Source organism: Ovis canadensis, chromosome X (genome assembly GCF_042477335.2).
Source record: "Ovis canadensis isolate MfBH-ARS-UI-01 breed Bighorn chromosome X, ARS-UI_OviCan_v2, whole genome shotgun sequence".
Taxonomy (NCBI): domain Eukaryota; kingdom Metazoa; phylum Chordata; class Mammalia; order Artiodactyla; family Bovidae; genus Ovis; species Ovis canadensis.
The window spans coordinates 59,702,816-59,716,035 of record NC_091727.1 but is presented as its reverse complement, the minus strand read 5'-3'; the positions used below and the strand labels follow the sequence as shown (position 1 = coordinate 59,716,035).

General features: G+C 46.1%; 1 protein-coding gene across 2 annotated transcripts in view; it reads left to right on the top strand.

The window, feature by feature from the left end:
• The first annotated feature begins 3,916 nt into the window (after positions 1-3,916).
• Positions 3,917-13,220, top strand: part of CHST7 (carbohydrate sulfotransferase 7) — a 76,860-nt gene continuing 67,556 nt past the window's right edge. The window contains exon 1 of one of the 2 annotated variants that reach the window (XM_070290265.1): positions 3,917-5,662. In XM_070290265.1, coding sequence (XP_070146366.1) covers positions 4,171-5,631 — 1,461 coding nt within the window. In that variant the 5' untranslated portion in view covers positions 3,917-4,170 and the 3' untranslated portion in view covers positions 5,632-5,662. The remainder of the gene's footprint in view (positions 5,663-13,220) is intronic. The other variant, XM_070290266.1, reaches the window with a different exon arrangement.

Here is a 13,220-nt window from a genome sequence, read left to right as displayed (position 1 = left end):
GCTTTTGATTTCTCCATCAAATCTGAGTAAGAGTCCTGCTGGGTAGAGTATTCTTGGGTGTAGTTTCTTCCCTTTCATCACTTTAAATATATCATGCCATCCCCTTCTGGCTTGTAGGGTTTCTGTTGAGAAATCTGCTGATAGACTCTGATGAAAGTTCCCTGGTATGTTGTCATTTTTCCCTTGTTGCTTTTAATATTTTATCTGTCTTTAATTTTTGAGAGTCTGATTACTATGTGTCTCCATGTGTTCCTCCTCGGGTTTATCCTATCTGAGACACTCTGTGCTTCCTGGATTTGGTTGAATGTTTCCTTTCCCATGTTAGGGAATTTTTCAGCTATTATCTCTTCAAGTATTTTCTCAGGTGCTTTTTCTCTCTCTTCTATTTCTGAGACCCCTATAATGTGAATGTTGGTGTATTTGATGTTGTCCCAGAGGTTTCTGAGGTTGTCTTTGTTTCTTTTAATTATTTTTTCTATATCCTATTCTGTGACAGTGATTTCAACCATTGTCTTTCAGGTCACTTATCTATTCTTCTGCCTCAGTTATTTGGCTATTGATTCCTTAGTGCATTATTCAACTGTTTGTTTGTTCTTTAGTTCTTATAGGTCTTTGGTAAACATTTATTGCATCTTCTCCATTGTTTTCCCAAGATCTTGGATCATTTTCACTATCATTATTCTGAATTCTTTTTCTGGAAGGTTGCCTATCTCCACTTCATTTAGTTGTTTTTCTGGGGTTTTATCTTGTCCCTTTATCTGGGACATAACTTTCTGCTTTTTCATCCTAATGAACTTTCTGTAATGTAGTTTTTGTTTTAGCTGCTGTGGGACTTCAGTTCTTTTTGCTTCTTCTGCCTGCCCTCTGATGAAAAGTTCCAAATTTTTAAAATTTGGAGCTGAGAATTCATCTCCTCTGATGATGGGATGGGGATAAAATACAAGATCACCCAAACATTTCCCTTAAGACCCACAACAATAGCTCTGTGAGTCTCACACTTTAAAAAAAAGTAAATTTTTAGCCTTAAATAATGTTGTTACATACAGACATTTTCTGATGGAAATGCAAGTATAAACAATAGGGATAGAGTAGGATATTTAGGGCTTCCCTTGTGGCTCAGATTGTAAAGACTATGCCTGCGATGTAGGAAACATAGGTTCAATGCAAGAGACACAGGTACAGCACAGGGAACTATAGTCAATATGTTGTAATAACCTATAATGGAAAATAATTTCAAAAATAATATATGTGCATTTATAAAACTGAATCACTTTGTTGTGCTCCTGAAACACTGCCAATCAACTATACTTTAATAAAATATATATATTAAGAAAAAAATTGGAAATTTTGTAAAATGAATATTCCAAATTTGAAAGAAAAATTACACATGCTGGCTAAATAATCTGTAGTAATCTTCAACATTACCTAGCCTTTTACCACATTTTCTTCAAGTATCTTTGGTCAGTCAGTTCAGTCGCTCAGTCGTGTCTGATTCTTTGCAGCCCCATTGACTGCAGCAAGACAGGCATCCCTGTCCATCACCAACTCTCAGAGCTTGCTCTAATTCATGTCCATCGAGTTGGTGATGCCATCCAACCATCTCATCCTCTGTCAACCCTTGCTCCTTTTGCCTTCAATCTTGCCCAGCATTAGGGTCTTTTCCAATGAGTCAGTTCTTCACATCAGGTGGCCAGAGTATTGGAGTTTCAGCTTCAACATCAGTCCTTCCAATGAATATTCAGAACTGATTTCCTTTAGGATTGACTGGTTGGATCTCCTTGCAGTCCAAGGGACTCTCAAGAGTCTTCTTCAACACCACAGTACAAAAGCATCAATTCTTCAGTGCTCAGCTTTCTTTATAGTCCAACTCTCACATCCATACATGACTACTGGGAAACCATAGCTTTGACTAGATGGACCTTTGTCGGCAAAGTAATGTCTCTACTTTTTAGTATGCCATCTAGGTTGGTCATACTTTTCTTCCAAGGAGCAAGCGTATTTTACTTTCATGGCTGCAGTCACCATCTGCAGTGATTCTGGAGCCCCCCAAAATAGTCTCTCATTGTTGCCATTGTTTCCCCATCTAATGGTATGAAATGGTGTGGACCTAACAGAAACAGAAGAATATTAAGAAGAGGTGGCAAGAATACACAGAAGAACTATACAAAAAAGATCTTTGTGACCCAGATAACTACGATGTTGTGGTCACTCACCTAGAGCCAAACATTCTGGAATGTGAAGCCAAGTGGCCCTTAGGAACCATCACTATGAACAAAGCTAGTGGAGGTGATGGAATTCCAGTTGAGCTATTTCAAATGCTAAAATATGATGCCATTGAAGTGCTGTATTCAATATGCCAGCAAATTTGGAAAACTCAGCAGTGGCCACAGGACTGGAAAAGGTCAGTTTTCTTTCCAATCCCAAAGAAAGGCAATGCCAAAGAATGTTCAACCGGCCACACAATTGCACTCATCTCACACACCAGCAAAGGAATGCTCAAAATTCTCCAAGCTAGGCTTCAGCAGTACATGAACCGTGAACTTCCAGATGTTCATGCTGGATTTAGAAAAGGCAGAGGAACCAGAGATCAAATTGCCAACACCTGTTGGATTATCCAAACAGCAAGCGAGTTCCAGAAAAACAACTACTTCTGCTTTATTGACTATGCCAAAGCCTTTGACTGTATGGATCAAAACAAACTCTGGAAAATTCTGAAAGAGATGGGAATACCAGACAACCTTACCTGTCTCCTGAAAAATCTGTATGCAGGTCAAGAAGCAACAATTAGAACACTACATGACCCTACAGACTGGTTCCAAATAGGGAAAGGAGTATGTCAAGGTTGTATACTGTCACCTTGCTGGTTTAACTTATAGGCAGAGTATATCATGCTAAATGCCAGGCTGGATGAAGCACAAGCTGGAATCAAGATTGCTGGAAGAAATATGAAATACCTCACCTACACAGATGACACCACCCTTATGGCAGAAAGCAAAGAAGAACTAAAGAGCCTCTTAATGAAAGTGAAAGAGGAGAGTGGAAAAGTTGGCTTAAAACTCAAAATGTAGAAAACAAAGATCATGGCATCTGGTCCCATCACTTCATGGCAAATAGATAGGGTAACAATGGAAACAGTGAGAAACTTTATTTTGAGGGGCTCCAAAATCACTGCAGATGGTGACTGCAGCCATGAAATTAAAAGATGCTTGCTCCTTGGAAGAAAAGCTATGATCAACCTATTCATTGGAAGGACTGATGTTGAAGCTGAAACTCCAGTACTCTGATGTGAAGAACTGACTCATTGGAAAAGACCCTAATGCTGGGCAAGATTGAAGGCAAAAGGAGCAAGGGATGACAGAGGATGAGATGGTTGGATGGCATCACCAACTCGATGGACATGAGTTAGAGCAAGCCCTAGGAACATAACACTTACATTTCCACACAGGATATACCTAGACAAGTAAACACTGTGAGAGTGCAAGTAGGGCCTCCCATTCCTCTGGACCACGATGCACTATGCAACCTCTGTCTTTATCCTAAAGAAGTGCTTCCATCCAGCACTCAGTAACACCCACCCGTGGCTGACGGGGGCGCCAGATGTACATAGTGACCAGGGACCCCATTCTAAATAGTGTGGAGGAGGGTCTGCTTACGACAGAGATGGCCAAGTAGGGGACATAAAACAGGAGAGGCAGTGGAGTTCTCCGGATGGGGTCCACGTCCTGTTACTGGGTACATTCTGTACACACGAGCCCCTTCCTTGCCTGCAGTCAATTGATGAAGACTTGACTTCATTAAGGAGGGGTTGGGGGAAAGGTGGGGTCCGGCTCCAAGCGCCCCCAGCTGGCGTCCCCCACCCCAGGACAACCCCGCCCAGATTTGACAGAGCTAACCCAAGCGGAGAGAGAGGCGGGGAGAAGCTGCCGGGTGGAAGGCGGGGCCGGCCGCTTCAAGCCGGCCAATAGGCGGCTCTCCAGGGCTGAGCCAGGAAAGGGCTGGGACGCAGCACCACCGCCTCCAGAGTTTCCCTTGTGGATGCACGGCCCCGGTGACTCCGCTCCTCCCGGCGCAGAGGGGTCTCAAGAAGCCGGAGGAGCGGACTCGGGACGGAATTTCCGAGAAAGGAGAGAGGAAGGGAGCTCCACCCGCTCTGGAGCGGTTAGGTGAAAGATGAAGGGCCGGCGGCGGCGGCGCCGGGAGTACTGCAAGTTCGCGCTGCTGTTGGTGCTATACACGCTGGTGCTTCTGCTCATCCCCTCGGTCCTGGACGGCGGCCGCGACGGGGACAAGGGCGCCCGGCACTGCCCGGGCCTGCAGCGCAGCCTGGGAGTGTGGAGCCTGGAGGCGGCGGCGGCGGGCGAGCGCGAGCAGGGCGCGGAGGCGCGGCCAGCCGCGGAGGGGGTCGCTGGCGGGTCCCCCAGGTCCTCGGGCAACCTCAACAGCGCCGTCGGGGAGGCCGCGTCTCGCGAAAAGCAGCACATCTACGTGCATGCTACCTGGCGCACCGGCTCATCGTTCCTGGGCGAGCTCTTTAACCAGCACCCGGACGTTTTCTACTTGTACGAACCCATGTGGCATCTGTGGCAGGCGCTGTATCCGGGCGACGCCGAGAGCCTGCAGGGCGCACTCCGCGACATGCTGCGCTCGCTCTTCCGCTGCGACTTCTCAGTCCTGCAGCTGTACGCGCCGCCCGGTGACCCTGCCGCGCGCCCCCCAGACGCGGCCAATCTCACCACGGCCTCCCTCTTTCGCTGGCGGACCAACAAGGTCATCTGCTCGCCGCCGCTGTGCCCTGGCGGACCCCGGGCCCGCGCCGAGGTCGGCCTCGTCGAGGACACTGCCTGCGAGCGCAGCTGCCCACCCGTGGCACTCCGAGCCCTGGAGGCCGAGTGCCACAAGTATCCGGTCGTGGTCATCAAGGACGTGCGCCTCCTCGACCTGGGCGTGCTGGTGCCCCTTCTGCGCGACCCAGGCCTCAACCTGAAGGTGGTGCAGCTTTTCCGTGACCCGCGGGCTGTCCACAACTCTCGTCTCAAGTCCCGGCAGGGGCTGCTGCGCGAGAGCATCCAGGTGCTGCGCACCCGCCAGAGGGGCGACCGCTTCCACCGCGTGCTGCTGGCGCATGGCGTGGGTGCTCGCCCCGGAGGAGCATCCCGCGCGCTGCCCGCCGCGCCGCGTGCCGACTTCTTCCTGACCGGCGCACTCGAGGTGATCTGCGAAGCCTGGATGCGCGATTTGCTGTTCGCGCGCGGCGCTCCCACCTGGCTGCGGCGCCGCTACCTGAGGCTGCGCTACGAGGACCTTGTGCGGCAGCCGCGCGCCCAGTTGCGCCGCCTGCAACGCTTCGCCGGGCTCCGCGCGCTCGCAGCCCTGGACGCCTTCGCGCTCAACATGACGCGCGGCGCGGCCTATGGCGCCGACCGGCCCTTCCACCTGTCAGCGCGCGATGCCCGCGAGGCCGTGCACGCCTGGCGCGAGCGCCTGAGCCGAGAGCAGGTGCGCCAGGTGGAGGCCGCCTGCGCCCCAGCCATGCGCCTGCTGGCTTACCCTCGTAGCGGGGAAGATGGTGATGTCGAGCCGCTTGAGGACGAGGAGACACAGCTGGAGACCGAGGCGGACGGCGCCACGTAGTCCGCCACCCGCGCCCCCGGGACGGATCCGGGTAAGGTGACCCCCAGGCAGGGAAGCGACAGGAAAGTGTCTTCGGGGAGCTTGGATCAGCCTGCAGGGGGAGGGGAGGGATGCTGTCTCAGATGGATCTCAGCGGGTGAAAATAGATCCGAGCGGTGGGGTAAGCCCAGCTGGGAGCATTTGGGAAAGTCATCTGGATCTCTAGAATAGCCACCTGCCTTCCCAGAGGAAGACCCTGAGAAGGTAGACGTTGATGGCTGAGGCGGGACCCAAGCCTCCGCACTGTTTCCTCTCTGAAGTAAGAGGTAGTATGGTCTGTTGAGAATGAGGGAGTGGGGAAAGGAGAGGGAGGAGGGGTCTGAGCGGAGTAGAGAAGGTTTGAAAGTCACAATGAAGCTCGATATTGGGAATTGACATGAAAAGTATAGGATTTTGTGGACCATTTGAGGTCCATCATTATCATTTCATCTTGAGGCCACTCTGTCCTATGGGGAAACCTTTTGAAGCAGTGTTTGTAGGCACAGAGAAAACCAAAAAGCAAGATTTGAGGGAAAGTTATTCACTGTTATCCTACCTGCCCCTAATCCGTTTCATATTTCTTCTCTGCCTCTGCCTCTCTGACTTGCAGACTCCGAGGCTTTCCTTTGGATTTACCAAGCAGACAGGCGTAGTCAGGCCTCTCTTGCGACAGTTTTTGCACGTGTGTGTGTGTGTGTCTCTCAGGCTCTGGTATATTGGCCAGGAATGGATTTTTATTTCCCCTGGTGACTCCCCCCACCCCCGCCCCCAATTGCTGGCGCCCGCAGGATATCTGACCATATCCCGTTCACATTAGCTCACAAAAGCTGCCTCGTCTGCTTCCTCTAATGCAGACAGAACCTCTGGGCTGGGCTTCCCCAACTCTGCCCGGTCCCCTCCCCGTGAGAGATGGAACCTTGGATGGGCAATTAACATCTTTGGCTGTGACTGCAGAAGGATCTTTGTGAAAAGATATCCTCCCCCCCCCCCCATTTTTTTTTTTTTGTTCTTTCTGTGTAAAGCATATATCCAAAGCTATCCTAAGATGCCAAAATGGGGCTTACATGATCTCAAAATGTGTTCAGTGTCTGGGTCAGCCTATGGCCTGTTCGTTGGGCTGAGGGAAGTTTGTTCTGCATGATGCTGACCTCAGGAGTCTAGTGAGTGGAATAGGAATGTGATTCCCCAAACTTTGTATGAGTTGGAAGGGTGCAGTCCAGAGGAGGAAAAGCATCGTGGGCTGGGCGGAAGTGACTTAAGTTTCCATTCATTAGTTTACAGTGTAATTTAGTATTCCTCTGGGATGAAGCTCTGAGGACAAAGTTGAAGATGTTAATGAAGATGGATTTTTTTGCTGTTAATAGAGCCAGGGTTGCAGAGTGATTTTGGAAGCTGATTTTTCTTCCAGTGATCAAGTGGTTTTCTTAGTTTCTGTAATTGCTTAGGAAGTCTGTGTTCTTTCCTAAGAAGAGTGAAGGTAAAAGGCACTGGGTGACTTGGAACTTGTCACTTTTTAACAAAAACATCCTTTCATCTGCTAATCCTGTGTTTACAGATGTAAGTAACACAATGGTTCCCAACCCTCCTTTATGGGTCTGAGGGGCCATCTCTTGAGGACAAATTAACTGCAGTGTTTTATGGCTTTAAGAGCTGACAGTCTCCCAGAAATTTTTACTGTTTTTTTTTTTTTTCATTTTTACTAACATTTGGCACTGACTGGGGTGAGGTAAGAAAGTGAACTGAGAGTAGGACTCGAGGCCACAAGTCTTCATCCTCTAGGAGGTTAGACTCTGTGTGGGTGGCAGTGACTATGGGGCCAGACATTGGTGCTGGAGTTTGGAACAGCCAATTGAGGTTTCCTTTGCAAGCTTGCAGGGGCATCTGGGAACAAGCTTTAAGCTCTTTCATTCTCTGGTGATTGAACTCTTCCTCCAGCCTTTCTGCTGGAATTATCGGGCAAGCACCATGTCACCACCAATCAGTGGATTTATTAAAATGCTTGTATTCCTGTTCCTGGAAGGATAATGTTATTGGCCAACTGATGAGTTTCCAAAAGTCGGTCACATTGCACTCTAGGGATGGGAAGGGGATGGATCCTTAGGTACCAATGCATTGAGTTAGGCATAGTGGCTATATCATTGTTATGACTGCCAATGAAAATAATAAATAATCTATAATAGGAATAGAAGAAGTTTTATTTGAGCCAAACTGAGGACTATAGCCCAGAAGACAGGAAGACGGATGACTCTGGAGAACTTCTCCAGAGAAACATGGTTTTCAGCTCAGTTTTATATTTTTTCAGAACAAAGAACACTAAGCAAGTCAGGAATCCATTCTGTCCAGGTTTCAAAAAAAAATCAGCACCTACACAGTCAGTATGGCCTCAGCCCCTGGGAAGTGAGTCATCATGGAAGGAGCACCAGCATTGGTATCCCAGGAAGGGAGACATTTAATTTTTATTTTTAACATGGACAATATTTTACTTCTGTGCCCTTTTCATTAATAGGGTAGATGAACAGTGTATGTTTGATAGGCCACAAACAGGCTGTTTTAGTTAGCATCACATTTGAGTTAAATCATGTATAAACCAGAAGGACTTCCCCATACCGCCATATGTGAGCATTTCTTTCATCACAGCATATTATCGGTTTTATAGATGAGAAATCAAAGACTCAGAGAAATCAAATAACTTGCCCAAAGTTACACCTGGGCTACTGCAGGTCAGGCAGCAGTGGTGTTAGACCCCAGAGCTCAGAATCTCTCCGCTATAACACACCCTCATCTGCCCCCCACCCCTTACTATCTCCTGGCACACCTTTGGCACCACCACAGCCAGGTTTAGTGGCTAGTCTAGGGTGAGAACCACATTTAGCTTTATTACTAATACTGAAAAACCCAATAAAATATCCCTGAGCACTGCCAACAGCAGCTACACAGGAAAGCCTGTGACTCTAGCTTGGGCCATCTTCCCCATGGCTGTCCTTCACCTGAGACCCTGCAGCATGCCCCCGGCTCAGCAGTGAATTAACCTGAGTGGCTTCTGGATGCTCCAGACCTGACAGCCAGGATTTGGCAGGGTGGGGGATCAGTGCACTTTTTTTCAGGTCTGGGTGGGAATTGTAGCAACAAACCAAGTCACCAAGGAGCCAGGCCTATTCCGTCTTTTCCATCTTCTTGGCTTTTCTTCATCAAATTGTCTTCCCATTGTCACAAGATGGTAGCCTCAGCAAGAAGCATCACTTTCTCACCCAACTGTGCAGGGTTGTGAAAATGCAGAAAAGAAGGAAGCTGGTTAGTAAGGGGTGCAGTTTTCCCTCATATGTCTCTCTTGCCTTCAATCTGGTTATAAAACCTTCCCCAGAAACCCCTACCCCAGCTGACTTCCTTCCATGTCTCACTGGCTAGAACTGGGTCAGGTGGTCTGACCTAACCCAGTAATTGGTGAAAGGGAAAGGCGTTCTCCTGACTGGCTTAGACCAGTGGGTTCTCAGCCCTAGCTGAGCATTACCTTCACCTGAGGAGTTTTTTCTTTTCTTTTTTTAATGTCACTATTAAAAGAGCTCAATCCACAGAGATTCTGATACAATTGGTTTGGGGTGGGATCCAGTTATTGGGATGTTTTAAAAGCTCCCCAGGGGATTGTACAGTGCAGCCAAAGTTGAGAGTCACCAACTTGGACCAGTCTTGCTTCATGCCCTGGGCTGAGCTGTTGCCACTGGATCAAGATCAGGATGGGGACTAAAAGGGTGTTGATGAGCAGTGAACTGTCTGCCACAATCATTCATGTGGAAGAGCTTGGAGCTGTGAAATACCACACAGCTATACAGTGTTAATATGGAAATAGGGAAAACAGCTTAATCATGGCTCTATATAGCACCCTCTCACATTCCTTCAGTGCTTCCCCAGTGGTGCTAGTAGAAAAGAACTTGCCTGCCAATGAAAGAGATGAAAGAGACGTGGGTTCACTCCCTGGGTTGGGAAGATCCCCTGGAGAAGGTCATGGAAACCCACTCCAGTATTCTTGCCTGGAGAATCCCATGGAGAGAGGAGCCTGGCGGACTAGTCCATGGGGTTGCAAAGAGTCAGACACGACTGAGTGACTTAGGACACACACAGGCTCACTTCATAGAAGTAATCACTATGTTTCTTGTGATGTGTGTCTAGGAATGTTTTATGCAAATTCAAACAGAAATATAAAGCCCTTTTGTACTTAAATCTTTTTAACTCCTTTAAATTTTTAAATTGAGATATGATATAACTTTATATTATTTTCAGGTGTACAACATAATGGTTCAGTATTTATATGTATTGCAAAAGATCTCCACAATTAGTCTAGTTAATATTCATCACCGCACATAGTTATATAGTTTTTTTCTTATGATGAGAACTTTTAAGATCCAATTTCTTAATAACTTTAAAGTATACGGGAATTCCTTAATGGTCCAGTGGTTAGGACTCAGCATTTTCACTGCTGAGGTCCCAGGTTCAATGCCTGGGTGGGTAACTAATATCCCACAAGCCGTGTGACATGGTCATTGTGTGTGTGTGTGTGTGTGTGTGTGTACACACACAATATGGTATTATTAACTTTAGTCACCATGCTGTACATTACATCTCCATGACTTATTTATTTTATAACTGGAAGTTTATACCTTTTGACCCCCTTCATCTGTTTCAACCTTTGCCCCCTGCACCCTCTGCTTCTGGCAACCACTAGTCTGTTCTTTGCATCTATGAGTTCATGGGTTTTAGGAGGGGAGTAGAGGGCTTGATTTCACATATAACTGAGATTATACGGTATTTGTCTTTCTCTTTCTGACTTACTTAACACAATGCCTTCCAGGTTGTCACAAATGGCAGTCTCATTCTTTTTTTATGACTGAATAGTAATTCCTTGCATACTATATTTGCTTTATCCATTTATCCGTGGATGAACACATAGGTATTTCCATATCTTGGATGTTGTAAATAATGCTGCAGTGAACATGGGAGTACAGATATCTTTTTGAGTCACTGTTTTCATATCCTTTGGGTAAATACCCAAGATTGGAATTGCTGGATCATATGGTAGTTCTGTGTTTAACTTTTTAAGGAGCCCCTATCCCATTTTCCATAGTGGCTTCACCAATTTACATGCCCACCATTCTTGGGTGACCAGGAGAGATGCTTAGCTATACTGGATTTCTGCTGTCATCTGTCTAAAGTCCACAAACATGATGGCAAAGATGAGGTTATCAAAAACATGCCTTTGAAGAAGACAGTGGAGAGAATTTGAATTCACAAGTTTCAGATTCTAAATAACAAGGTAATCACTGCCTTGGGCAAGTACTTGAAACTGAGCAATGCGGAGAATGTGGCCTTTGAGTATGTTCACCTCTCTCAGTCACCCACCCATCAGTCCCTGGTCATCATTTAAAAGCATGTATATCACCTGTTTTGAAGAATCCATTACCAACTACATTTATTAAATATAAGGGAATGTTTTTCTTTCTATAAATTGTTTAGTAAGATTTTTAGGGACTATTTTCAGTATTCCTGTACCAGTTAAAGTGGGATGCTTTTGAATCTAAAAACTTAAGTTTATAAAGTTGACTTTCCTAGATTAAAATTGTGTATGCTTTTGATAATTGGAAATTCTGAGAATATTCAGAAAACTAAATCATGGCATCTGGGCCCATCACTTCATGGCAAATAGATGAGGAAATAATGGAAACAGTGACAGACTATTTTAGAGGGCTCCAAAATCACTGCAGATGGTGACTGTGGCCATGAAATTAAAAGACACTTGCTCCTTGGAAGAAAAGTTATGACCAACCTAGATGGCATATTAAAAAACAGAGCCATTACTTTGCCAATGAAAGTTCGTCTAGTCAAAGCTATGGTTTTCCCAGTAGTCATGTATGGATGTGAGAGTTGGACTATAAAGAAAGCTGAGCACCAAAGAATTGATGCTTTTGAACTGTGGTGTTGGAGAAAACTCTTGAGAGTCCCTTGGTCTGCAGGGAAATCCAACCAGTCAATCCTAAAGGAAATCAGTCCTGAATATTCATTAGAAGGATTGATGTTGAAGCTGAAACTCCAATACTTTGGCCACCTGCTGCAAAGAACTGACTCATTTGAAAAGACCCTGATGCTTGCAAAGATTAAAGACAGGAGGAGAAAGAGATGACAGAGGATGAACACCAACTCAATGGACATGAGTTTGAGTAAACTCTGGGAGTTGGTGATGGACAGGGAGGCCTGGTGTGCTGCAGTCCATGGGGTCTCAAAGAGTCAGACATGACTGAGCAACTGAACTGAACTGTGAATATTGGCTGCTAATTGTTGCCTTCACATTCTTACAGAATTATTTTCCATTTTACTCTGGAATATTCCAACAGCTAGCTGTGTCATAAGATACTGGTGAAATCATCCATTTATCCTTTGGCAAAGGATCAGTAATGTTTAGAGAAAGATTTGTGGACTTAAACAAGAAACTTTATGCCAGTGAATTGATTTAGAATCCTTTACCAATTAGCATTAAACTTAATGATTAAGTGTTTAGCTTTTGTTTATGGATTTTTCTGATGGTGTTTTGTGAATAACCTTAGCTAAGTAATTCTTCCCTCTCCTTTTGTGTGTCAGTGTTTCAGAAAATAGTGAATTTGATTCCTCTGCCATCCCTAAATCCAGTTGTGACAAAATCTAATCCGTGGGGTGTGATTTAAAGGTTACAGAAATAAAACTGCTGCTGCTGCTGCTAAGTCGCTTCAGTCGTGTCCGACTCTGTGCGACCCCATAGACGGCAGCCCACCAGGCTCCTCTGTCCCTGGGATTCTCCAGGCAAGAACACTGGAGTGGGTTGCCATTTCCTGCTCCAATGCATGAAAGTGAGAAGTGAAAGTGAAGTCACTCAGTCGGGTCCGACTCTTAGCGACCCCATAGACTGCAGCCCACCAGGCTTCTCCATCCATGGGATTTTCCAGGCAAGAGTACTGGAGTGGGTTGCCATTGCCTTCTCCCGAAATAAAACTAATGAAACCTAGAAAGTAAAAAAGTCCCCATCTTCTTTTTAATGACTATCTAGTATTTCATTGTAAGAATGTATTGTAACATATTTAACTAGTTCCTAGTCCCAATGTTTCATTGCTACATTTTTAATTGGATTTTTAATTTTAATTACATTTTAATGTACATGTAAGTACATCCTGCAGATGGTGACTGCAGCCATGAAATTAAAAGACGCTTACTCCTTGGAAGAAAAGTTATGACCAACCTAGATAGTATATTCAAAAGCAGAGACATTACTTTGCCGACTAAGGTCCGTCTAGTCAAGGCTATGGTTTTTCCTGTGGTCGTGTATGGATGTGAGAGTTGGACTGTGAAGAAGGCTGAGCGCCGAAGAATTGATGTGTTTGAACTGTGGTGTTAGAGAAGACTCTTGAGAGTCCCTTGGACTGCAAGGAGATCCAACCAGTCCATTCTGAAGGAGATCAGCCCTGGGATTTCTTTGGAAGGAATGATGCTAAAGCTGAAGCTCCAGTACTTCGGCCACCTCATGGGAAGAGTTGACTCATTGGAAAAGACTGTGA